Genomic DNA, 26,521 nt, shown 5'->3' on the forward strand with positions numbered 1-26,521 from the left:
ATTTCACTTATTTTATTTTAGAAAAATGCTGTTTAACATGTAATTTTAAAAAGGTTTTAGGGCCATTTAGTGTTTAAACTTACTAACATTGGGTGACTTTTAGGGAACAGATTTAACGTGTTTAAGGAAAAATTACAAACAATGGCTACAGTTAAAGCAACAAGAGATCATCTTCCATTTGATGCTCCCTGCCTCCTAATTACTCACCGTATATTAACATGCATAACCCTTGTTTGTAATGCATGTCTGTTAGAATTTAAGGTCCTCAGGACCGAGTTCAGATAACCATCTCTAGACATCTCTGTAAACAGATATCTGCATATGAAGGCAGAATCTGGAGTCTAGGGACCAGATTTATGTTGTTGGAAGCGTTCTGGTTTCCTTGTAGTCGGAGTAGTATTGACCAATCACATCGCGGAATGCAGTGGCTGAAAGGCGATGCAAGAAACCACCGACTATTTTCTGATGTCTGCATATGACGGCGGATAACAATCTGGTCGGAGATGTTTTCTCTTTACTCCAACTCCATTCTTAAAATGCTAATCTTGAAGATCTCAGTTTCGTTCTCTTTGGCGGCGCCTATGGCGATAAACGGTAATTGGTGGAGCACACTTCCCAGATATCCAGACAGTGTTGCATGTGTGACGTCCACGGTTGGCTCCGGTTGTAACTCTTGATTTTCCTCGCTGATGGTTGCATTCCTTTTAAGACCGTTTGCCTTCATCTGAGTGTCAAATTTGTTTCTTTTTCTTTGTATTTTCACCTATTTTTGAAGTTGTATCTGTAGTCATCGATCTTTTCTTTGTTTGTACAGCCATAGTAGATTACTGTTTACTCGCAACACTTGCAGAGACCGGAAAAGCAGCCGCTCCGCCTACCCTCTCTGGCAGACCAACCACTGCTGGGTGATGGAAAATACGTCACTAACTGGGCACCGCTTGTGATTTTTTTTCGAGAAAGTCGCATTAGACACCCAGTCTGTAATACTGAAAATGCAAAGGTCTTTATCAGTGGGCCATAGGCTCAATCACCATTGTGTTACCTCATTCAGTGACTTAGACTTAGATAGACAGTAGCTGATGGGTTACTTGTTTCACAAAATGTGTGACAAAGCACAAAAACAGACAATTGGTTCAAAATGTCATAAAATAATTACATTCAACCAGATATTCCCTTATGAATAAGCTAAATGCAACTCAAAAACAAGAAGGGGCAGCATCAGCTGGAAGATTCAAGTTTAAACCTGCGTCTAAGTGTCCTTGAGCGCATGTTGGAACTGACCTCTGACCTCCCTCTGGAGATTTCAAGCAAAAAGAAACTAACTTCCCTGCAGAGATCAATAAGGAATAGTCTATCATTGCTGTCATTAAAAGTTTCCATTGTGTGCTGTCGTCTTAAACGAGTGGGGATTTAGGGATTATATCCTGGTTGTACAGTGGGAAGATGGATGGTCTGCCATCACCAGTGAATTCACCATTTGGGCTGTATTGATCTTTACCTGGACTCCCTCGTGTCTCCTGCTACAGTGTGTCTCCTGCGCTTCAACTCTGCTGAGAAACGTCTCTTTCCTGCCGCCTTCCTCCTCTCCTCCTCTCCATTCACCCCCCACGAGATCCTCCTGTCTCTCTTCTCCTCCTCTAATGACTTGGATCTGGGTCCAGTTTGTTTGGGTTCCCACCATTGATTGTATGTTTGTGTTTGTGTGAGTATAGCGGAGACAGAGCATGCAGAAGGACAGAACATGCAGCAGTTGGCGTGCAGAAATAACAGAAAGACACACAGAGGTTAGCATGCATTAAAAAAACAGACTTTACACTCCGTCCGCAGCACCCATTTAATTTCAGCTGAGCACCAACAGCCAATGTGGACTGACCTGAGTCGTCCTCCGGGGCGTTCTGATTGGATGGACATGTAGCTGGTGCTACTGAGTCGGGAGGCACTGCTGGCTCGGGAGAGGGCCGACATATCGCTCATATCACTGTCAGACGATCTGGCGGACATGTTGTCGCTGCTACGCCGCTGCTCTGCATACATCTACAGACAGAGACAAAGAGGTGGGAGAGGGAGATAATAAAGATTTTAGACATTTATTTAATTTATCAAGTGCAGGAGGAGGTGGAGGAAGTCTGAAGCTGCTGACCTCCCGTTTGGTCTTGAGGTCCGTCTCGGGGTCGTGGGAGGCTGAAGGCCGGTAGGAATGTACTTGCATCTGCAGCTGTCGGGCTCGCTCCTCTACTGCAAGAGCTGAGAGACAAAAGACATAAAACAGTGTTACATTTAAACAACATGGACATAGAAAGAGTAAGGCTAATAAAGGAATACAAACTGGAAAATAAATCAGAAATATTTGCAGTAAGACAGACTACGGGGAGTGCAGAGGGATGCAGGATCTGGTTTCTGACACTAGATGGCGCATGATGTGCACTAATATTAACTTCAGAGCCCCCATAAAGGATCTTGGGAGGGTCAGACAGAATTTACGATCAACCTGAGACCAAATATAGGGTTAGGGTAAGGTGAAAAATAAATCAATAAATAAGTAAAAATAAATTGTTACAGCAAACGTCTACACCTGTGATTTAATGGGGTTATTATAACACAAATTCAGGAACAGGACCATGCCTCCCTCACTAACTCCATCACCTGTGTCTTGTTAGCTCTCACACCTGTGCCTCCCTAATGCAATCCAAACCCCACCCCTTCCTCTCACCTATCTCAGGAACCACTGGAGGATGCTGAATCAGAAAGTTGAGTCTTACCTCGACCCTTTAGCACATTCCAAATAAACTACTTTTATAACGTAACACTGCTGTGGTCTTGTTAATGAACTGTACATTAAACCTCACCCTTGCAGCGAACTCTAACAAGCAGTATTAAATGTTATGCATGATTGCATGCGATCACATGATGCTTCTGTGGATGTGGATTTGTCTCTTTCACCAGGATTATGATCTACATGTTCTCTACACACTGTTCAGGGGAAAAGATAACCTCCTAATCCAGCCCTATTGTTAGGTTTGCGTGTTTTAGGGCACATTAATTTAGATTCAAAGCTTAGAGTTTGTTCTATTATATTTTAAGAAAGACAGATATTTAGTTATTTGGACTTAATTTTCACTGCTGACCTTGTTTGTATGCTGTATCTACAACTGAGCTGTGTGTTTGTATGTTTGAATTGTAATGATATATGTTTACATGACTTTTCACCTGTTACTGTATCAAAGAAGTGGACTAACTTCTTGGTTTCAAAAGTAACACTTATGGGAAAGTGCTTTAAACCTGCATTCTTTCTAATGGCCAGCAGGGGGCGATTCACGGGTTGCAGTCTAATTGTATAGAAAACTACGACAAAACGCCCCTACTTCTCTCTTCATTTATCACCTCACTAAACATTTTCGTAATAAGTTTATGGTGTAGTTTTAAGTCTTCTTCAATACCGCACCATGTTTGTGAATTAAAGTCCCATTGAAAGTAAATTAGACTTTAAGAGGGCTTTAAGGGCTACCTTGTAATTGACTCTACCCCAGCAACCTGTCACGATGGCTTTGTACAGTTTGTATATACACTCTATGTTTCCTTCATCAAACCTACACCCTTGCACACAACATACCTTGCTCTATGCTGCTGCTTTTTGCAGGGAGCTGAGGCAGCTGCCTGCCCCTGCGACCTGATGAGGGAGTCCCCGTTGGAGAGGGGCTGCCATGAGGATGCCCTCTGATGAACATGAAGATAAAGACACAAGGAGAGGAGAAAAGAGATACAAAAACACTATTATAATATGAGCTTGCATCTAACTGTAGCGAAGCCCAAAACGGAACCGCAGAGACAATACAATGATGGTCGGTACTAAAGGTCAAAAGTCACGTTTGGTGAGGAACGGATCACAATCATTAGTAAAGGGGCGGGAGGATTAAAAGAGGAGGCACCAAACAAAATGCACAGTATGTCAGTATTAATGTATTTTCCATGTATCTTAATGACATATTTATACAATACACTTAACCGTTCACAGCTTCATAACTGATGTACAATCATTATAAAATGTCTGGAGATATGGAATTTACATGTGTGCATACATTATTTCACCACACACACTGACACAGAGGGAAATCAGCACACAGGGGAGGAGAGGCTTGGTTTGGCAGTAGCATGCACCTGTCTAGCCGAGGCGAGTTAGGGCAGGACCCGGCCAGGGTTGTCTGCCCAAAGGGCCTCAGAGGGCCCCCTCTCCCCCTACTGCCCCTCAGGATAGAGGTGGGCTGGATACGACTGCCATCAGCAAATAAAGGGAAATGAAAATATAAAACCCTGATAAATACAGCAAAAGTAAACCAATGTATAATTCAACAAATGCTACTTAGGATCTCTGTTGTGTAATGCTGTTTAGACTCAGAGGTCCATAGAGACAAAATGTGCAGGGAGCCCACTGATGTAGGATCAGATACAGCTTGTGCACTCTACATCAACAACAGCTAGATGAACCTTCATATTTAGCTTTAAGAGAGAAACTGAAGGTTTATTTCAACCATGAGAACAAACCATCACATATTCAAGCGGCTACAAACCAACTTGGGAATGAAACAAAATAGTTATTTTGTTAATAGTTAAGTGTTAAAATCAACACATGAGCTGATGTGTGTTTATAGCCAAAGTGTTTTTGTATGATATTGTGAGAAGGCTAATTTCATTTGAGCTAAAGTTAAATGAATTAAATAAAAGATAAAAACAAAACAATCAATATTACAGCTTTGACAACCAGTCACTGATGGTCATCTATCTTCCCTCCAGAGAATAAGCGACAGTAACGACAGGAGATTAAATAAAGAGAGAGTGAGTGAGTGAATGAATGAATGAGCTCACCTGTCCCCCTCCAGACTCTTTCTGCTGCCCCTGTGACAGTTTGGACTTGATGAATTGCTACACTGCCTGTTTCGGCAAAAAGCAACCACAGAGAGAGGAAGAAAAACAAACACGAGATGGAGAATGACGACCCACAGAATGACAGAACTGAATACAGACTGATGTGTTGGTTTTAATGTAAAAGGCTAAAACCAACACTTGGTTTTTGTGGTTTTTAAAAGCAATATATTGGAGAATTGCACATTCTTTTTGTCCATTCTTGACAGTGTTACAGAAAGAAAGCACTTTCAAGCCGGAGAAGTTGGAAAATCAGAACAGTTGCTCAGCAGAAAGAGCAGGTGCAGCAGAATAAAAGAGCGATTAAAGCATTAGACCACAAATATTTACAGGAAAAGGGAAAAGAGACAGTGCTGATCACAAGATCTGTGCACCATCATCTACTGTACAGGAAGACTGCAGGAAAGGTTTTACAGATAAAAGCAGGAAAGCAGAGTAGTGGGGGGGGCAGGAGAGGCAGGCCTGGTATACCTGTCTTCCTCAGGGGCCACATGTTCTACTAAGATCCGGGGGCTTGGGAGAGTCTTTCGGGGCAAAGAGTTGGAGCACCTAGAGGGGCGGGAGGGATGGAGGAGGAGCATCCCAAGGCAGGAACACCAGGAGAGGATGTTAGTGAGTTAAGGGACAGTCAATGCTTGAAACTGTCAGTAAAAAGATTGAACTTGATTTATCAGATATTTCACGGTCATGTCTGAAAACATACTACATACTGTACACAGAAGTTAATGAAGTGCTAAATAAACTTGCATGTTATGCTGCATGTTTGTTAGTTTGTTTAAAGGAATCGTTTTTTGGAAACAACAACTTTCTTGCTGAGAGCCAGATGAGATAATTAGTAGTCAGGAAAGAGTTAGCTAAGTTAGCATAAAAAAGTTAAAAAGGGGGCAATTTGTTTGTTTTATCCTAACAGAGCCTCTTCCTGTCCTACTGCGCTGTGATTGGCTAGTACCTTCAGGGCTTTCTGCCAGTAAACTGACAGCAGCCCGCTGTTTGTGTTGCTTCTAAGTGTCCACATTGACTCCATTTTTACCCAAACTGTGGCCTTTTCTCTACCTGTCCTAGTGGTTTGGTGTCTCACAACATTAAGCACGTAGGTGCCAAAAGTAATTGGTTACATTTAAGAAAAATCATTGCCATAATAAAAAAGAAGACTTTAGCCCTGTTCACACATGTACCTCACAGCAGTAAGAGATATTCCCTGTCTGCTTGGGGGAAGGAGGGGTGGACTTGAGCAGGACATGATGTAAAAAGTATGCTGCTGTTCACGCAACTAGTGAACAATTGCTGCGTCGGGCCTCACAGCCAATTTGCCGACATCTTTTCTATTGTCGTCTTGTAAATTATCCTTCTTGTTCAACCTCTGATGTTTTTTAATCATCCTGTTATGTGTCGCTCTTCTAGTTTCACACCGGTCACATGATAATAAACGTCATCACCCCGCCCACTTGCTTGCAATGAATGTTCCTGACTATTACCTGCTGCGTTCACACATCAGCATCACCCTGACTTCTTGCGGGACGTTTTACTGCGAGGCTGACAGGAAAAAGTCTGCATAAAGTCGGGGTGAAAACCTTGTGCGTTCACACATGCAGCCCGACCGGAGTGCAGTGAATATGAGAGGTGCTTTTGACATTTGGTTTATCACAGGGCACAAACAGCGGTCTCCTGGTGTTTATCTTGTGTGCATTCATAGCCAATCACAGCACAGGAGGGCGGGACTAGGCCGTATTTTATTGGGAAGAAAAAGAATGAAGGGGAAACAGATTCGGTTCTATCCATTGGTAACAAAATTCACCTGTCAGCACTTCTTGTTGTTTGTTATTTTCACACAGAGCCCAACTAGCTGTTTCTCTTTGCTTCCAGTCTGTGAGCTTACTGGCTGTTGGCTGTACCTGGCTATTTACTGTACAGATGTGAGAATGGTATTGATCTTCTCATCCAACTCTCGATACAAAATTAATCAGCACATTTCCCAACATATTGGAGGGAAAACTACAATTACCTTTCCACAAATTTGTTGGCTCTTGAATCTTGTCATTATATTGATTTATCTGTGCCGAACATGTCTGGCTTTAGATTCTTTCTTTAAAATTAAATATATTAAAACAACAGATAGATGGCTATGGTTAAGTCATTCATGTATGAAAGGGACAGATGACATGAACTGGAGAGAAGACATGCAGCATCCTCATCCCAAAAATGTTGGATGATTTATTCATGCAAGTCTGAAAAATGTTTAAGTCTGTGGTCGTGGTTTTTATATTCATATTAAAAATAAAGTATTAGAATGATGTGCAAATCTTGTATACTGCATTCAAATGTGTCTTTGTATACCTGTCTCTGTCAGAGGAGTGAAAGGTGGTGTCTGGTCTGAGACAAGTGGTGCTGGCACTCCTCACTCTGTCCAACGACGGCTGCAGGTCGCTGCACCGCCACAACATGGCAGCAGAGAGAGAGAGACAGACGGAGGAGAAGGAAACAGAGATGGAGACAAGATGTACAAGGACAGAGTATGTGAGCAGAGGAGGAAGAGATTGAGAATAAAGGGTGATGAGTAGGAGGAAGACAAAGAGAAGGAAAGTGAGAAAAGGGAGGATAATGTGAAGTTAAGAGAGAGAAGGAGGGAGAGAGAATAAGAACAGCCATCAGACAGCAGTAACATGCAATGGCTCTGATTCTGTATCTCCATTTATCATAGGCAGTTATTCCTCGCGGCCAAACACTGTGAGACCACTCAGATGGGAGGTTGGTGAGTTGCCATGGGAACCAGGTCTAAGTGCTTGTGAGTGTGTGAGGGGGTGAACGAGTGAGGAGGAGAGTGTTCGCTCTGTGCTGCGTTCGCTCACAGCTGCATGTTTGTCACGTCATGCTGCTCAGTAACAACAGTTACTTTCGACAGATGCTTGGCTCCGCGCCATCGCATGACACTGCACTTAATGTTTTCAGGCCAAAAGCCTCACATGGACGACAACAAGGGCTTACGAGTTTGTTTAATACTCGGCCGGTATGGAGTCACAAGAGTGCCATGAAAAACAACGGAAGAGAACATGAAGATATGTGTTGAAAAATATATATAAATAAGTGAAGTTGAGTAATGTTGAAATATAAAGAGGAATAAATACCAGAATAAATTTGTAAATAAAACATGAGGACATATAAAGAGAAACAAATAAAAGAATAAACAAGTAGATAAAAATGAGGACATTTAAAAAAAAAAAAGAATTAAATAATTAAAAAAAATTTAAATAACTCACAATTGTATATTTAATTATGTCAAATATTTATTAATTTCATTATTTATTTTATTTCTGTAAAAGAAAATTAATAATTAATAAATATTGTTTAATTGCATTTAAAGCCAGGTAGCCCTGCCCAAAGCAATTTGATTGACAAAAAATATATAAACATAATCCTTTTCTTAAAATGCATTAAATAAAAAATTTGACTTATTCCATTGTATGAATTAAACAAATACATGTAGAAAAAGTTCTAATATGTATATATATATATATATATATATATATATATAGAAATAAGTGAATAATGTGAAATTAAATTAAAAACTTAAAACATTTTTTTTTATATTTTGTTATTGTTCTGTCAGTTTACTCTTATCTATTTTTCTTCATATTCCCATATATTTGAATTGAATCATTTATTCTTTATTAATTGCTCTTGATATAAAAAAAAAAAAGTGTATTGAATTATTCCTTTGTTTATTCCTATTTATATATTTTTTAAATTATTTCCCTAATCTTATAAAGATATATTTTTTCTTCATGGCACGCCTATGACTCCATATCGCCGGTACATGCTTCAGCAGGAGTAGGAAAAGGCTCTGGGTGGAGGGAAGATCAGGGAGGAGATGGTTTGTGTAGTTTTCTTACCTAACTGTGACCTCATCAGTGAACCTGAGCACGCGGTGTGTAAGGATGCTACGAGGCATGGTGCTGCCCCCTTCCTGCCTGGGGGGCGGCTTGTTCTTTAGGCATGCAGGGAGGGTGGAGCTGTACACAAGAACCCCACCCAAAAGAGGCGGGGTAGAGCCGCGTGCAAAAGAAGGCAAAGGAAAACCAAAACATGACACGTGCAAACAGCAGAAATGAGCAGAGATCTAATAATTGAAGGGGAAGGAAACACAAACATGACTCCAAGCAGGCTCATTGCAAATGAGGATAAAGAAGAAACATTCACATAATCACATTATTGTGCAACATATAATATTGTTTTCTCGATGCTGGTGATCACCAGAAACACCACACACAAGAACTCATGAGATGAACTGCATTCTGTCTGTGACCTCAGAGTGAGAAACTCATTACGTAAGAGTAGAGATGTTTCCTCCTGCCCTCCCTGTGGATTGACCCCACACACATATATGGGGGAGATTACATGTAATGCTGATTGTATAACACAATCTACAGATCTAAAGCCGCCCAGGCAGCACGTGTCAAGGAATCCCAGCTACTATACATCTGTAAAAATGTATAGGAGAGCCATGAAGGGGATTAGAGCAGAACACAGAGAAATGGAGGAAAGTGCTTATAGGGGAGGTCTGTGTGTCCGGTGGTTATGTGGACAGATTTGATGCATTACAGTACGTATGACTGATGATTAAGTGCTTTTAGGAGGTAGAAAAAGAGACAAAAAAAAGAGTAGGCTTCATAATAATATGAACTGATGTTGTTCGGTACAAGAACTGATTACATTAAAGGACAGTTTTGGTGGTTTTGCATGTTTTAGCCCATTAACTTTAACTCACATATTCTTTACATTATCCTGACCATTCCAAGCAATCCCAGAATTTTAGACTAATTCCTAGGCATGTCTATATGGTACTCCTAGCATTAAATAACTATGACTCTCAGGGAGCATGCAAGAGACACATTTGTCAAAAAAAATTCACAGTAGAGGCCAAGACAACTTAAAGTTTAGTTCGTAGCATGGCGTAGCTTAGCACAGTAAAATAGCGATGCCAATGTTTCTGAACGTGGTTTGTACATTGTTCTCCGAGCTAAAAACAATATATCTCCAATGAGGTATTCTGAGATTATTTTCTTAAACATGGCAAAGCTCCAACACAGGAGACATTATCTTTACATGCTGCGTCGTAGACCCCATGCTTCAGGAAGTCCCTGAGGGTCATCAGGGACTCAACACACCCTCACAACAGCCTGTTCTCCCTGCTGCCCTCAGGTCACAGGTACAGGTCCCTCAAAGCATTCAAACCCTTGTGCGATACACACTTGACCCTTGAATGTATGTATTTGTATATTGTTATATTTCTTCCTGCACCTCAAATTGAGGAAAATGCTATCATCAATACCAACATGCATTTTTTACAATGTAATGTTAACTGCATCACAACAATGCAGTGTTGGAAAGAAAGGGAACTACATGTAATGAACTAGTAGTTTATATTTTGCAGTAACTTGCTGGAATTCCAACCACATTCACATTTGCATTTTAATTCAAGTAGTTAAAAGACGTATTTCCCTTTGTTGTGTAGTTTACAACTGAAACTAGAATTTAGGGCCATAAAAGGAAAGACTCAAAGCGCCTTATGCTACATGTCACCTTCATCCTTTACCTCTGAGCCACAGCTGCCCCTACTGTAACCCACTGATCTAAGTGGGTGCCGTTAAATAAAAATGCACCAAGTGCGGACATAAAGGGGTCGCACGCACACATCAAACAGCCACACACACATAATTTTGCGAGCGCTTTTGCAGCACTTGTGTGCAACATTTTTATGCTCGCGAGTACAATATTGCAGCCTGTGAGGAGAGTATGGAATATTGGAATATTGCACTCGCAAGCAGAGAAATGTTATAATATGTATGTGGGACTGTTTAATTTGCGTGTGCGGCTCTTTTACATCCTCACACGAATATCTCATTTGCGCTTGCAGGATTTTTGGGCGACACGCACCAAATGATCGGCAGACCGGGAGCCGAACCAGCAATCAGCGCTCGAGGACTGCAGCCTCTGTACATGGGACACCCGCTCCACTGAATGAGCCAAACCAGTGCCCCGTGCTTGCAGGATTTCACAGAGAATTGACGTCATATAAGTGAAAGAGGAAAAATTTTACTTGTTGGAAATCCCCACTTGGACTCGCGTGTCTTTAAGGCAGGTGTCTGATGAACATTCCTCACCTGACAGCATGCTAGCATGCTAATGACGACTAAATACAAAGTACTTCTCATGTGTGTGCAGGTAGTAACAAAGTCAGAAGATCCATCCTCTGGAAACAATGACTTCCTGCTTTCAACTGCTACCATAAAGGTAGGAGATCCGTCTAAAATGTCTGATATGCTTTGGAAAATGGTCCGGCGATGTAAAGTACATGTGACTTATAGTGAATGGTTTGCAACATTTAAGTGTGTATGTCATTTAAAGGATTGAATAATACAGAGGGAAAAGCACCACAACCACTTAGCTTAAGCAGCACTATGACAAAGCAGGTCTGCACACACTCCCACCAAAGCAAGCACAAGCAGCACAGTGGTCTAGGAGAAATCAGGGCACTGAGTTGAGAGGACACTGCCGCAACTAAATGACCCACCAACTCCACAAATGAGTGTGGGAAAGCTGCACAGGCACAGAGAGGGATACGCAACACTGCCTTCACTGCTAAAGGCTTACCTGTAAATGTCTTTATGGATACCATTTACTAACAGGGGCATTTTTGGGGGGAGTGTGTTGCTGTATCTACCTACGCCCCTGCTTGTATGGGTGGAGATCATGCACGTAAAGCCAGACAAGAAACAAAGGTGGAAAAAAAAAATACAACTGGCGTGAGTGAACACATCAAATGCAAAAAAATAAAACAAATTAATCAAAAGAGCTTTGCTTTCTTTAAGGTCAGCCACTGAGCAGGTCACTAATCCCCTCACACAGTGATCAGTGTGTAGTGTGTGTGTGTGTGTGTGTGTGAGTTTATAAGACAGGTGTGGTGATAGAGACAATAGTCAGACATGATTTCATGAGATTTCTACAGCTGCGGAGCTCCAAAGTGACACTTTGAATTTTGTCCTCATGCAGTTGCAAAGAAGCTGACATAAACTCTACAGTGTCTACAGTCCATTAAGATAATAAACACTGTGTTTGCATTGAATATATATGAACATTAGGTGTGTTAAGATGGAGTTGTTAAAGTATAGTGAGGATGGAAATGATGATAATATGACATATTTTATTAAAATAAAGCTGAGTGGTGGTTGTTTTCTTGTTTTCATTTTTACCTGTTTGTGTGCAGGCACTCGGCACTCCCGCCTCGGATAGACCTGTGCATCTCCAGGACCTCACTGTCATTGCCATGACGATGGGTGAACAAATGAGAAACAACCCGAGAAAAACACAACAGAAGAGGATGGAAACTCAGACAGGCAAAGTGAATTTATGAATGAGAGAAACCAGGAAATCATAAATCTGAGATCTTTCAGTTCAGTCTGCATTCAGCTGTACCGACTGATTTAACAAACGTAGTATGTTGCAATGACTATTCTCACACTGTTAGTAGTATTAGTAGGAATTAGTTTGAAAATAACACATTAAGCTTACTTAATAAAACAAATTATCAACTACTGATTCAACCTTTATAAAACATAAGAAAATGAAAGCCTCCTGAAGGCAGGGTATGCGATTGTAATTCCAGGAATATTTGCAAATAGGGTACGGCCTGATCCCACCCTACTGTGCTGCGATTGGTTCGTACATGTTGCCTTGATTTTTTACTTTTTTACCCAGAAGTACACTTAGCTCTTGCTCTTAGCCGACCCCTACAGGCCTGGGGCACTACTGTTGTGTTGACAGGATTTGCAGCGTTTTTCTTTAGCATTTGTTTTCTGTGTGTGTGTGTTTTTGACTTTGTGTATTTGCAGCGCGCTTGAGGTCGTTGCATTGGTTTTAGACTTTTGCATGCATTTTTGAATTTGCGTTGTTCCTGAATTTGCAGCCTTTGGGCCGTTGTTCAGCCATGAACATGTCACTGCCTGTGACAAAAGAAAAATAATTATATAATTGCTACCCTTTAGTAAAGCTTTCAGTAGCTGCTGTGAATTTCGTATAAACTATAACCCAGTTGTTAGAGTCTCTACCCTGGCAAGGCTTATTCATGAATTTGAAGTGGACTGGCTTTCCAAGGGCCAAGAAAGGGAGGGGTTAACTTGTTTGGCTGCTGAGTTCAAATATCAACAATCACTCCCTAGAAATCGCATACCCCACCTTTAAAGCCCCTTAGATACATGTTGAAACGTTATTTCTGCATGATGAAGATCAAAGCTGCTTTCAAATCATTACTGAATGACCCACTTGAGCAGCAATACAATGTATGTGCATCTTCTTCTTAAGATGTTTTTTACACTTAAAGACCAGCTCCAGTCATGTTTCAAAATGACTAATAATAATGTTTTCTGCAAAATACATTTAATTACCTTGTAAAAATCCTCCCAAGGCATCTCCTCCTTCTCTCTCATTAAAAATCCCTGAATCTGCTATCCCACTATGCAAATTTGAACTGGTTCTGAAATGCTCAGTTTCTCCTTTCCTAAAATTACAGCCGAAAACAAAATACGTCTCTACCATCGTTTAGTAGCAACTTGTTGAAACTTAGCTAGCTTTAAATGTAGTAATTAGAAGTAACTTTAACGTTACTAGTCAGTCGTGAGTTTGCAAAAATTACAATGAAGGTTACAACTGGCTTGCATATCAACGAAGTGGTTGGCATAGGCAACGGGATTGGCTCCTTAGGTTTGTGACGTCTCAAACCTGCCAATCTGAAAACGTGTTGTTCAGCCTGTCCTTGGTACACTGCAGTTTAAAAGCAGACAGGCCCAGCCATGGAGACGACTGCTGATGTTGTCCCTGATATGTCTTGTAGCTCATGAAGAACACCACATGGAGATGTTTACAAGGTAAAATACTTGATTTTCACTGGAGGGGGTCTTTAACTTTATATTATGTTTGTTATTGTGATACATGATTTGACTTGACTTTTTTTTAAAGTAAATAACTAAATCCCACATTGACGATCCCCACAGATCCCAGCATCAGGTTACCTGTCCTCAGAGTACTCGTAGTCCGAGTCACCGGAGCGTTGGTGCTCCAGGTGGGAGTCGTGGTAGCGGGAGGGGGAGGGGGAGTGGGAGTTGTGGCGGTTCTGGTGGATCTCATCCAGACTCCTGACAAAATCAAAAAATATGGAATGCATTTAAATATTTTACATGAATCTTGGGGCATATTTAACGCCTCTGATGATTCATTAGTCCCTACCCTTACTTCTAGTCTAAGTGGTGAGATTAAATGTCTAAATAAATACATTTTAACAAGCCGCATCAATTTCCTGACACATATGCAATATTTCCAAGGTGACATTGTACTATCAGCACTGACTGAGACTCTTGCAGAACACACAATAATCTGATTAAAAATAAAAAAATTACAATTTAATTGTACTCATATTAGATGGTGGCTTCTCGGTATTGTCTCCACAGACAACACACACTCCTGGCAGTTCAACAGGTATATCTGACAGGTGGTGCTGACCTTTGCATGGGCACGTGAGCAGGGCGTGAGCGAGCCCTGCAGGAGTCCTCTCTGTGAGGAGACACTGAGCGCGAGCGGTGCTGGACAGTGCGCTGCTGCTCAGGTACAGCCAATGTGCTGCCCCGCTCTCTCTCCCGGGAGTTACGCTCTGCACCTACACACACACATACACACACACACCACACACACACACAGATCCAGCACAGGTACACACACACACACACACACAAGGGCAAAACGCAGAATTCGCCCAAACACACACATTCATACAAACATGTTTGTCAATTCATAGATACGAAGACACACAGGCATGAAGACACAAAGAAACACAGACACACACAGACACACACACATCCAGGCATTAGTTGTGTGTATTTTGAGAAGAGGTTTTGTGCACCAGTGTGTGCTACCATCTACCACTACAGACGCCATTCTCTTTCATACTGTAGAACATCACATCAGGATGTTTTACAGGAAAATGACCAGCTAGCAAAAAGGTTAGCTACATGTTAGCTGGTCATGTAAGCTAGCCTGGGTAGCTGACTGTTTCTGCAATGTCTCTGTCAGACCTGAGAACAGAGGGATTCTCTCAGACTCTCAGCTCCTGCATTAACCTACATAGAGGGCCGGATGAGAGGACAAATCAGACTCTAAACCCCTTGGGGAATGCAGCTACAAAGTATTTGTTATACTGGATGTAATCCACAACAGAATACAGATAATACAACTAAAGCATGAGATTAATAGTTAAGACCCTATATTATCTTAATTCTCTTGCTGAAGATATACATGTACATAAGATATATAATAGAGTGGAAAAAATAAGGATTTTTTTGTGTATTCAGGACACCGTAAGTAAATATCGATGTATCTGATCTCTGCAAACTCTGCTTTTAGTGTGAGCACTTGCAAGCTCTCCTGGTATAAAAAAATAAGGGTCGTTGATTAAATAATTTATGCTTTGAGGATGAAAGTCAAGGTTCAGAAAAACTACAACTCCCAGTATGCCATTTAGTGAGAAACATCTATTCCCAAAGATTATAAACATACATTGAGAGCAGAGCTAGCTCGTAGAGCTTATGCTTTTTGAATACTGGAGACACAAACTGCGGCTTAAAAGAACTCTCTTTTGGATTCTGGGTCAATTGTTGATGTCATCAGCAACTAGAGCTCTGTGTTTTGTTCTGCATCTGCAACGAAGAAGCGTTTTGATTTCTGATTCTGAATAGAACTGCTTAGGCTCATTGGTATTGTAGATTTTAGAGCCATTTGCCACTGCAAACTAATAGATTATATAGAAGAAGATAGATAGAAGATATAACACAAGAAAGAAAAAGGTAGAAGTGAGAACCAACAGTCCTCCAACTCAACAACTCTACTGTGCTTTTGGCTGTTTCAGTAGTATTTCCAGAAAATGTATAAATGTGCATTTTTACTGTGCAAGATCTCAGCTTGAGCTCAGTGTGAAAAAGCAATACAAAGTGACATTTGAATAAGTCAGAGATTGTGTACACTTTCTAACACTCGTTAAACAAATTATGTAGCACCAGACCCATCTGGCATTTTGCAACAACAAAATGAGCCTTGAAAAGGCATAAATATATTTAAACCAGGTCCTTATTCATCTGACAGGAAATTAAGCCACAGCAGAAACAGTCCAACAACAAAGCAGTTGTAGTGAATCTATTTGCTTCTACTGTGCATGTTCAGTGTCCTCTCAGTGAAGTAGGCAACTTCAGGGCAGGACTCATGCAGGAGAATGGCAGTGTACAACTGTAGCTCTACAGTCTAACATGCACTCAGTGCTCCAGTGTTTCTACGGCCCAGCAGAAGAGGAGAAACTGTTCACTGCAGCCTCAGTGCAGTACAGCACACTGCTGAACTGCAGCACTATAGAGGCTGTACACTACAGTAGTGTGCAGTCCAGTAGGATTATGATGAATTGCAAAAGTCTTTGTAGTGTTGCTTTTTGCTGACACAGCTAAGATTAATTTCTTTAATTTGAGTTCAATTAGCTCTGAAAAGGAGCCAAAAGGAGGCTCAAAGGTTTTGGACAAAGGATGCAACGAAAAAGCTCTCTCACCCAGTGCTGGACACCTACAGGCTAAAACAAGGTAATTCTCAGTAACCATGCCCCCCACCCACCTTTATTTGCTACCAACAAACCATCATCAAACTCTGTATCAATGATGCGATGCGACCCTGCACACACACACACATACACAACACACACACATACAGGAAAGGGTAAGTTTGAGGGGTTCTGCTGTCAGACACAAGAGAGAAAGCTGAGTAAAGGAAAGATTATCAACTGCACACTCATACACACTGTAGGTTCACAAAGAACAGGGATTAAATCATACGTACACACATATATTTTTATAAACACATTGCCTGTATAGATAGTACAACAAAACATACTCTGTAGTTTCTTGCTCGGGCTGTCTCCATGGACGTGTCTGCGTGGGAGATACGGGGACGGCTGGGGCAGAGGTATAGAGGACACATCATGTGTCTGGAGTTTATACCAGTGAGGAATATCGTCCAGCAGGGCCGTCTCCAACTCGATCAAGATCTGAGAGAGAGGGTGTAAGAGTCAGAGGGTTGAGTAAAATAGAAGCAGTCTTGTGGATCCACAGATGATACACTTATTAAGAAGGTAAAACAGCTCTATTTGAACCTGAGACCATTGTGAAAAATAGGACATGGATATCATGTGTCTCCTACCTCTCCCAGGAATTCACTCTCCTCCTCCTGGACTCTGGGCTGGTCCCACACTGTGATCTCTAACATTCGTTCTCTAAAGTCTCGCCGGTGAACGTGGGAATATAGGAAGGTCTGGTTCCACTTGGGCTCAGCGCTCTTCTTCACTGTTTTGGTCCGCCGTTTACTCTTATCACTGGAACAAAGGCGAGAACACACTGAGCTCAGACATCAAGGAGAGCATGCTTCTGCACAGACATGCTCCTGAAATGTTACTGTATAATAACAAGAATGGAAGATGGTAAATTGACAGCGTTAATGTACTGAAATGTATGCTTCAAATTAAAACTATAAGTTTAAGGTATCCTCTATTGGTGGCCATAATAAAATGTGTTCTTTCATCCTTCTAGTATGAGAAGCAGCCACTGTGCGGCATCCAGTGCCTTGGTCAAGGGCTTGAAAAGGTAATTAACCTAATTCTTTGATGGTTGATGGGTAAGCCAAAGCACCAGTCGGAAACCCACGCTAACACAGGTAGGACATGCAGACTCATCATAGAAAGGCCCTTTCCTAACCAACAAGCCCATTCCCCATACACACTAGGCCGCCATTTTCCTCTAATTTCACACGCAGTGTGTGAAGTTGCTGTTGTTATCAAAAGACTTATTTAACTGGTAGCGCTGTGGCCCAGTAGTAGAGGTCGTCTCTCAAGTTGGGGGTTCAATCCCTGACTGCTACAGTCACATGTCGAAGTGTCCTTGGGCAAGACACTGAACCCCAAAATGCTCCCGTTGGCATGGCCATTGGGTATGAATGCATAAATACTGATTGGAAATTGGCACCTGGCACAGGTCATTGCCATCAGTGTGTGAATGAGTGTGTGAATGGGTGAATGTGACATGTAGTGTAAGCGCGATATAAAACTACAGTCCATTTACCATTTACTGTTGTGTTGCAGTTTGCAAGTCATATTAGAGTACGGAATCTGACAAATATTATCATTTCATGCTTCCAGATTGATCAGCAACAGAAAAGATAATGCACAGTGAAATTCTGAAGAGCATTTGGAACAAACTTTAAAGTTAACAACCTATTTGATAAACCATTGGCTACTGTAAGACACCAGCTAATGGTTGTCTTCAACCATTCCTTACTAAATAACAATTTGACAGTGTTACACAATAGGATAGGGAAGGCATACATTTTAAAATTGTGTTACAACACGCTAGTATTGTGTAGCACTCTATCAAACAGTGAGGTTAACTAGGAAGTGGTTTAATGCTACCAAAACTGTTGTCTCATGGAAGCTGTTGTCAAAAAAGACTTCTTACTTTGAAATAGGACATCCTACCAGATTTCACATGTTTCTCAGTAGCCAATCAATCAATCTTTAACCGATGAAATTATACTACTTTGTCAGATTCCCTACAATTCTCAAACTCCAACACAGCTGAACAACATTATCCGTTTGATAACAGCATTTGGGTTTCCCACCCTGAGCACAACATGAGGGGAAAATTGCCACTGCGTAAATATGGTGTATGTCCCCCTGGTGTGAAGACACATTATGTATAACTGACGTTACCTCCTATCAGGCAGGAAGTACATCTTGACATAAGGGTTCCGAGGTCGTCCGTCTAGTCGGGTTGGCAGGTCTATGGCTTGGAGGACGTTGACAATCAACTGATGGCCTACTTTGTCGTACCACAGCTTCACCTGTAAAAGTGCATGGAGACAGTTAGCCTCTATCAATATCCATTCACATGAACCATTCCTCTGTGCCCCTTCGCTGTCAGATACTTACAGAGAGCTGTCCAGGCAGTACCAGAGGGAGGTCTCGGAGGGTCCCAGGGCTGGTAGGGGACATCACTGATATAGAAGGACGGTCCATCTTTTGAGACTCAAAGGAACTGGAGCCAGCTGTTGAAGAGCACACTTGTTATAATAAACCATCCATCCATCCATTCATCCATCTTCGGGTTTTCTGAGAAAGAGTTGCAGTGGCAGGCCAGATGGGATATATAATACCTCCAGCGTATTCTGGTTCTATCCAGGGGTCTCCTACCAGTTGGTTGTGCCCAGGAAACCTCCACAGGAAGCCACCCAGAAGGCATCCTGGTCAGATGCAGCAGCTCTACATGGAGCTCCTTCTGGATGTCTTAGCTCCTCACCTTCTCACTAACGATTGAGCTTAGCCACCCCTAACTAATGTGGGCCACTTGTTTCTATGATCTTTTTACCTTCACCCAAAGCTCATGACCATAGGTGAGGGTTGGAACATAGACCAATTGGTCATAAGAAAGCTTTTCTTTGTGTGAACCTGGGAGCTGTGTTGCCAGAGTCAGCAGCCCCTGGTAGGCTGTCTTAAGCCTACTGGTCCAGGTCAGGGGAGAGTCCAAACTAAAAATGGGATTGGGAGCTGCAGTACCTTGCCACAAACTTGGGAACCGAGAACCCTGGAGCCATACCTGAAAGGAAAGCTCTACTGTGAGCATCTGGTGGCCGTGCCTTGACCCATGGTGGTTGGCAAGGCACAGCCTGTAAACTACATGGAGCAGCCGTCTGTAAGCTGCCAAATCCATAGGAATTGGTATCAGGATTAGGCGCATTGCAGGCCAGGCGCAGGCAAAAACTAAACAAAATTTACAACCAGAGCTGCATAACAAGTAAAGTCTTCAAAGGCTACTTTCAATCGTTGTTAACAATGGAAATATAACTAATAAACTAATATTAAAACTTACTAGATTCTAGAGGAGGGTGGGATGACTCTGGGATTCTTGGGATGTCTCTGTAAAAGGAGAAGGAGAGTCAGTAAATCCTTCACCTTCTAAGGCATTCAATATACATCAAAATACTTGAAATGTAAAGACAGGACTGTAGTGTACATTCATCTTTAAAAAATGAATGAGTAAAAGGCTCATGTCAAACAACAGTTGCATGGAAGAAGAGAAGCAAGCAGTCAGTCTAATGCACATCTACATCTTAAACATGGTGGGTTGTAGGGGAGAGGTGGACAGCTGGAAAATTATGTTTCTTTTGGATCTCAGGATTTCAGGGAAGACATGACAGGAAAGGGCTCCAGCCATTAAATCAACACTACTTACTGATATGCTCTATACACTTTTCTCAAGAAGTTTTTGGACATAATTCGGTGGATAGAGCTTTTAGATAAAGGAAGGAGACATATCAAAAATACTGTCAGAAAAAGAATCAATACCATTACTGAAGCTCTTAAGTAATATTTATCATATATTAAGAACATTAGGCTTACCCAATAGGCCTTGAAACAACTATTTCCACTTGTGGTTCCGCTTTGGATTCAAGGATAATGTTGTATACTTCTTTCTTTGTTAGTCCCGGCAACGACTTCCCATTCCACTGCAGCACTTCATCCCCTGGAACCAAGATGGCCGACACACACAATGAAGATCCTGCCAGCGACTTGTCTTGCATAACATTTGACAGTAAAAAGCCAGGTACATGGATAGAATTGTACATGTAAAAGTCACTTAATGTTTGATTGTCTCTGTAAAGTTAGATTTCTGTGCAAGTTTTCAAGGGAAGATAGAATGATTTTTATATTTCTGTAAAGGAATACCTTTAAATCTTTGCTATCACTATTGCACTAATGCATGGTGAATGTACTGTTATTAGCCTAATTGTGTACCTTTTTCAACAAGACCACGTAGTGTTAGCTATAACCTGTAGATGTTTCTTTTAAGAATGACACCTCCTGCCTTACTCAGACTACCTGTCTATATTAAGGTTTAAAAATAAAAGCAATCACAGTGTCCCTTAACATTTAACATTTATAAGGCAAATCAACCTTTTCAATTCAGTTGGACATGAGACGCTATTAAGCTGTGTAGCTACTTAGCATAGCTTGCTAATGTTAGCACTGGACTTTTTTGTTCATGTCATTTCAGCATCTGCTTAATCATCTGCAGCTTCTGCGCACAATGTTTATAACAAAAGAGAGGGGTGTTTGGCCAGCATCAGCTGTCCCTCTGTCATGGGTCTGATGGCAAATGACTGTCAACACTCACAGCAACATGCAGTGGCCTGTCACTTCACCACTCTGTACATTATCATATGGTAGGAATCAGGAAACGGAGTTAGCTAGGGAGTGCTCAGATTATAATACTAAGCAATATCAGCTGTCATGTGTCCGTTTTGAATTACTATTTTCACTGCATAGATATTGCACCAATCGAATTACAGTACCAATTTTATCAGTCAAAAACAAATCATGTCCCCTGGAGAATATTAATTTCCAGACAGCTAGGCTAAGATTACAGATAGACTTTATAAAAAATGTATAAAAAAAGAATTCTCACCTGCTCGTAGATGTCCCACGACATCTGCCAGGCTGCCTTTCTTTACTTTGGTGATGAAGGCCCCGAGTCTCCCTGTCTCTGTCATCTTCCCTCCTACCACCTAAAGATAAAGGACAGAGAAGAGGTTCATGTTGGATTCGGAACAGAAGCACTATTCAACATACATGTTTAGTGGACTCAACTGAAGTAAAACAAACACTAACAAATTGTATACAAGCAATGTGTGAACCAGGTCTTAAAGTGGAATGATTCCCTGCTTACTTTTAGGCCGAGGAGCGAGCCAGCCTCCCGGGGCATGGCCGACCTCTTGCTGAGTGTGATTCGGCCGATTAGGTGATCACCCTCTTTGGACGGCTGCCACGTTACTGGATGCTGCAGAAACGTTGCATGTGTTTTTATGTTATTAATTATAAAGGCAAAAAAGCACATTCTGTCACAAATCTGTTGTGTTTTGCTGAAACTTACATGCCACACTGTAGGATCTAGAGAATGACAATCCCAGTCACCTGTATGGAGAAAAAGAAAGAGGAGGGAAATATGTTAACTCCAGTAAATATATTTCAATTCCAGGAATCAAAGACTGAGTAATATATATCTTTTACATAAAATGAAAATGAGATTTTGACACAGTTTTTGGGGCCTCTCCCTTTCATTGTCCAGTTTAATTATAGATTGTATATAGGAAGTGGACGTAGACTCCAGGTCTGACAAGTCAAGCCTGGGGCAAGTGCCGTAAACCCAAATTTATACTAATGACCAACAGGGGGCGACTCCAGTGGTTGCAAAAAGAAAAGAAGTTTTAGCAAACATTTTCCTGTTGGATTTATCTAAATAGGGCTGCATGTTGGTGCAGTGGTTAGTGCTGTCGCCTCACTTTCTGTTTGAGTTTGCATGTTCTCCCCGGGTTCCCTCCTAATACTCCGGCTTCCTCCCACAGTCCAAAGACATGCTCGTCAGGTTCATTAGTGACTCCAAATTGTCCGTAGGTGTGAGTCTGATTGTGAAAGGTTGTCTATCTCTATTTGTCAGTCCTGTGATTGACTGGTGATCAGTTCAGGGTGTACCCTGCCTCTCGCCCAATGACAGCTGGGATTGGCTTTAGACACCCGCGACCATGAACAGGATAAGCGGTATAGAAGATGGATGGATGGACGGATTTATCTAAATACCTACTTTCAAGTCTTCACTAAACCATGATAGTCATTTAATAATTCTTGGTCCCATTTTGGGTAAAATAGGCAATAAATCAGTGTATGAATTAGAGCGCTGCTCCCTTATGGCTGACAAGTAGTAGTGACTTGGAAAATATCAAATACAGTGTTGTTGTACAGATGTGTTAAAATACACTCTTTTTCAATCAGTAGATTTTGTTTATATCCTGCTATTTGCTAAACCGATTAGCATACCAATTTATAACACAGAAAGCGTGATTTGGGGATACATCTCGCTAAGGAAGCCAGGGCTAGCTGAATACTTAACGCTTGATTAACCTGGCTTCTCTCAAGTGAACAGTCCACAAACAACTGGGTGAAATCATAGTGGCTGTGTTCACTTGCATCGTACAGTCTAATGAGAGGATGGGTTTATCTTTCCATCCTTACCGTCCACATTACACATTGGTCACTTTCAAACACATATAAGGGAATACTCAAAGGTATCTTCCTTTTGGCAGGAACCATGGGGATGGGAGGGAGGAGGGGGTTGGGTTTTATGTGGATGTTTGTTAGCCCAATAAAATCTACAAACACTCGTTAGAGGGGGAGTAGAACAGCACGGGTAGCATAAATGCACCATCAAATGCAACAAAAAACACATATTATGAAAATGTATTGATTATGATGTTATGCATTGAACCCTCTGAACATAGCAGAAAAAAGCCATCTCTTGGGACTTCAGGGACTTGATGTGTTTACAAACCAGATTCTTCCCATGGAAAGTGTTGTAATAAGACTGAATTTCTCTGCTCCTCCTCAAAATGCTGCGCCCTTTTAGAGATTGCATGTTAAATAGAGGGGAACAAACCACAAAGATATATAATAATGGTACTGTGATAATAAGCCATGTCATTGCAGTATCAGAGTTGTATAAAACTAACTTCATTCATAATCAAACTCATTCACTGTGCTGCATGTTAACATGTCCAAGACTCCTGCCAGAGCCTGGCAGGGACAAAGACAGCAGTCACTGTCAGAGTGGCCCAGCTCTCATTAACACCGACAGATGGTCGGCTCGAGTAGAAGAACTAACTGGCCCAGCATCAGACCACAGCAGCCTGCGATGTTCACGGCCACTTTTCCTCCACAGGAATAAAACAGCAAGACGACATCAGGCGGGGACTTAAAAGACTTTTGTAGGAAGCTAAGTTTCAAGGTAAACGAATGCTTCCGACAAATGCTTCGGAAGTTTCTTGCACAAGACAGAAGGAATGGAGAGAAAAGAGCTCAAAAGTTATGGGGCATATATGCAACACCTGCACTGCCTTTTGTCAAAAACACTTTTTGTGATATTCAGTGAGAAGAAATTGACTGCCCTGACAGGTTGGCTAAGAAGAACAAAGGTGATAGAGTTCAGAATAAGTCTGAGTAGACATGACTCCGGTGCTGCTAATCTCAAATCTGAGAGTCCACCGAGAATGCTTCAGAGGATAAATGCTGACTCTGCAGTTTGAACTTGCTGAGTCTGGGTTTTTGGTTTTGGAGGATGAACACGCCGGGCAGATTACAAAATCTGGGCTGCTCTTCTAACTGATGCTACATCAAAGGATCAGCTCACTGCAGGTATTAATGTAGTATTGTTTTTGATGAGCAGTGTTTGTGGGTGTGTATTTGTGTGTGTGGGGGGAGTTGTGTGTGTCATAGAGCATCGAGTGCACGGATCTGCTCTTTCTACAATTTTAGTCATTAAAGCACACAAGCTTAACAAAATCCCACCAACAAAAAAATCTCTACATGACAAGATCTTGAACTTCCTTCAACTTGTTTTAAGCTTCTTTTATCCAAACAAAAACACTCCCCACGCTTCCTGTCTCTCTTCAGCTGTCCTTTACATTAATGGCACACAAAAAAACAGAGATGTCTTTGTGTCACCAAACTCTCTATCAGATAAGTGAAGCTCCTAAGTTAATGCTCCATAATTCATACCATGAATTGTGCCACAATAAAAAGGTGTGCCAGCAGGTCTGAGATTCTGAGAGCACGTTTTAATTTGAACCAGGATCAGGCCAGAGATTGAAGACAAGAGAGACACTGTAGGCTGTATGAAAGTGAAACAATAAGAATCTCTACTGTGGCCAAATGGCCAGCAAGACGCTGACTAAGGCCAGCTGACTGGTCAGCCAGGGGCCAGGAGCCGTTCTGGTCTCAGTTTTTATCACCCAGGGATATCATAGCCTCAGTGCTCTGCCATCGACATATTGTCTTGTCACAGTACATTTTCCAGCCTGTCACACTGGATGTCCCCTCAGAGAGAGCTGGGTGAAGAGGATTTGGTAGCAATGAAAAGAGAAGAAAAGGCTATCTTTATTATGGTTTAAAGTAAGAATTGTATTAATACTCTCTATCAGAGGGTTGGTGGTTCGATCCCTGACCGTAGGCAATACACTGAACCCCATAGACTTCGGTATGTGAATGCCTGTAGATCCTGATTGGAGATTGGCAGTTAAGCCTTTGCTATCAGCATGTGTGTGAAAGGGCAAAAGTGACATGTAGTGTAAAAGCGTTATGAGTAGTCGGAAGATGAGTAAAGCGCTATGTAAGTACAGTCCATTTACCATTCACCGTTTGTTATTGTTTCCATTTTTTAAGGAAAAAAATAGCTGCTTTTATTTTGAAAAAAATGATAATTTCACTGATGACCACAACAAGAGCTGGCAGATCCCAGCAAGTTCACAGACCAGTAGGCTGGCATCCCCATATAAGGCCTATGGATGTCTGTGTCCACACCATTGCTCTCTGCACCAACACAGTCAGAACAGTAAAATACAAAAGTAAATTTTCATGCTGATTCTTTGGGGACTTTATAGGTAAGTAATGTAAATGTGGGAATATCTCTCTCTCTCTCTCTCTCTCTCTCTCTATCTCTCTCACACATACACACACACACACACACACACACACACACACACACACACAGTAACTAAGTGCAGCTCACTAGGAGAGTGTCATCCCAACGCCAGACTTCCCCTTTCCATTTCCTCACCATTATCACCTTTGTGTTCTTCTTTACACCAAGGACGTAACCCAATTACACTGAATCACTCCCTGCTTCCATTTTACTTCAAGCTGCAGTGTCATAAAGCCTCAATCTGGGATATACTCTTGTATATCTGGTGGGACGCTGTTTATTGGGCAGTATAGGACACCGCAAAGTAAACACTGTTTACATTAATCCTGCTGTGACGATTCTTTAAACATATAACCTACTGTTTCTCATGAAAATTACATAACAACGTCCTCTTATACATCGTGCCTGCTTTGAGATGAGAGCTAAAAGCAAAGCTTGTAATCTGAGCTGTATGTGCAAACAGTATTAAAGTATTAAATCTGTGTATTTTAAAACCTTTTCATTTATTTGACAGATTATTTAGGTCTACATATATTTTGTAAGGTATAAACTTGAAATATTAACATGTTTTATTAACATACTGTCCTGGGCGGCTGCTCCTAATGTCACTACATTATGATGCTCACTGGTGGACCGGGACTGCAAGCTTTTCCTTACCATAATTTCTTGGCATATTTGAAACGCTTTCAACATTGTGCGGGCTTCTGGGCATGCCAGAAGATGAGGACACACTCATTGCTACCTCCTCACCTGCTTCACCTCGTGAAGGCTTCTACTCGAGCCCTGCATTGGCGAAAAACTTTAACCTGAGACCAATACCATGCTCTCACTCATCGGCACCTTTTCTGATAAGCAAACTCACTTTTTTATTTAGAAAGAAACACATACGCAACTATGAGGTAAATTTATAATCTGCCTCAAATGACTACCAATGCCACGGACAGTTGTGCCCA

At 41.5% G+C, this 26,521-nt stretch overlaps 1 protein-coding gene across 2 annotated transcripts in view; it reads right to left on the reverse strand.

Moving 5' to 3' along the window:
* Nucleotides 1-26,521, reverse strand: part of LOC138605003 (regulating synaptic membrane exocytosis protein 1-like) — an 89,931-nt gene that overhangs the window by 14,597 nt on the left and 48,813 nt on the right. Inside the window, exons 5-26 of one of the 2 annotated variants that reach the window (XM_069677072.1) lie at nucleotides 21,972-22,012; nucleotides 21,768-21,878; nucleotides 21,507-21,606; nucleotides 20,441-20,564; nucleotides 19,911-19,957; nucleotides 18,974-19,089; nucleotides 18,755-18,885; nucleotides 17,194-17,365; nucleotides 16,888-17,041; nucleotides 16,612-16,668; nucleotides 14,467-14,620; nucleotides 13,980-14,102; nucleotides 12,165-12,227; nucleotides 11,566-11,643; nucleotides 8,805-8,924; nucleotides 7,252-7,341; nucleotides 5,389-5,466; nucleotides 4,861-4,926; nucleotides 3,611-3,714; nucleotides 2,141-2,244; nucleotides 1,874-2,034; nucleotides 1,499-1,651 (exon numbers count right to left, since the gene is read on the reverse strand). In XM_069677072.1, coding sequence (XP_069533173.1) covers nucleotides 1,499-1,651; nucleotides 1,874-2,034; nucleotides 2,141-2,244; nucleotides 3,611-3,714; nucleotides 4,861-4,926; nucleotides 5,389-5,466; nucleotides 7,252-7,341; nucleotides 8,805-8,924; nucleotides 11,566-11,643; nucleotides 12,165-12,227; nucleotides 13,980-14,102; nucleotides 14,467-14,620; nucleotides 16,612-16,668; nucleotides 16,888-17,041; nucleotides 17,194-17,365; nucleotides 18,755-18,885; nucleotides 18,974-19,089; nucleotides 19,911-19,957; nucleotides 20,441-20,564; nucleotides 21,507-21,606; nucleotides 21,768-21,878; nucleotides 21,972-22,012 — 2,347 coding nt within the window. The remainder of the gene's footprint in view (nucleotides 1-1,498; nucleotides 1,652-1,873; nucleotides 2,035-2,140; nucleotides 2,245-3,610; nucleotides 3,715-4,860; nucleotides 4,927-5,388; nucleotides 5,467-7,251; nucleotides 7,342-8,804; nucleotides 8,925-11,565; nucleotides 11,644-12,164; nucleotides 12,228-13,979; nucleotides 14,103-14,466; nucleotides 14,621-16,611; nucleotides 16,669-16,887; nucleotides 17,042-17,193; nucleotides 17,366-18,754; nucleotides 18,886-18,973; nucleotides 19,090-19,910; nucleotides 19,958-20,440; nucleotides 20,565-21,506; nucleotides 21,607-21,767; nucleotides 21,879-21,971; nucleotides 22,013-26,521) is intronic. The other variant, XM_069677071.1, reaches the window with a different exon arrangement.

Source organism: Semicossyphus pulcher, unplaced genomic scaffold (assembly GCF_022749685.1).
Source record: "Semicossyphus pulcher isolate SPU_LCO1_2020_fin unplaced genomic scaffold, fSemPul1.0.p SCAF_27, whole genome shotgun sequence".
NCBI lineage: Eukaryota > Metazoa > Chordata > Actinopteri > Labriformes > Labridae > Semicossyphus > Semicossyphus pulcher.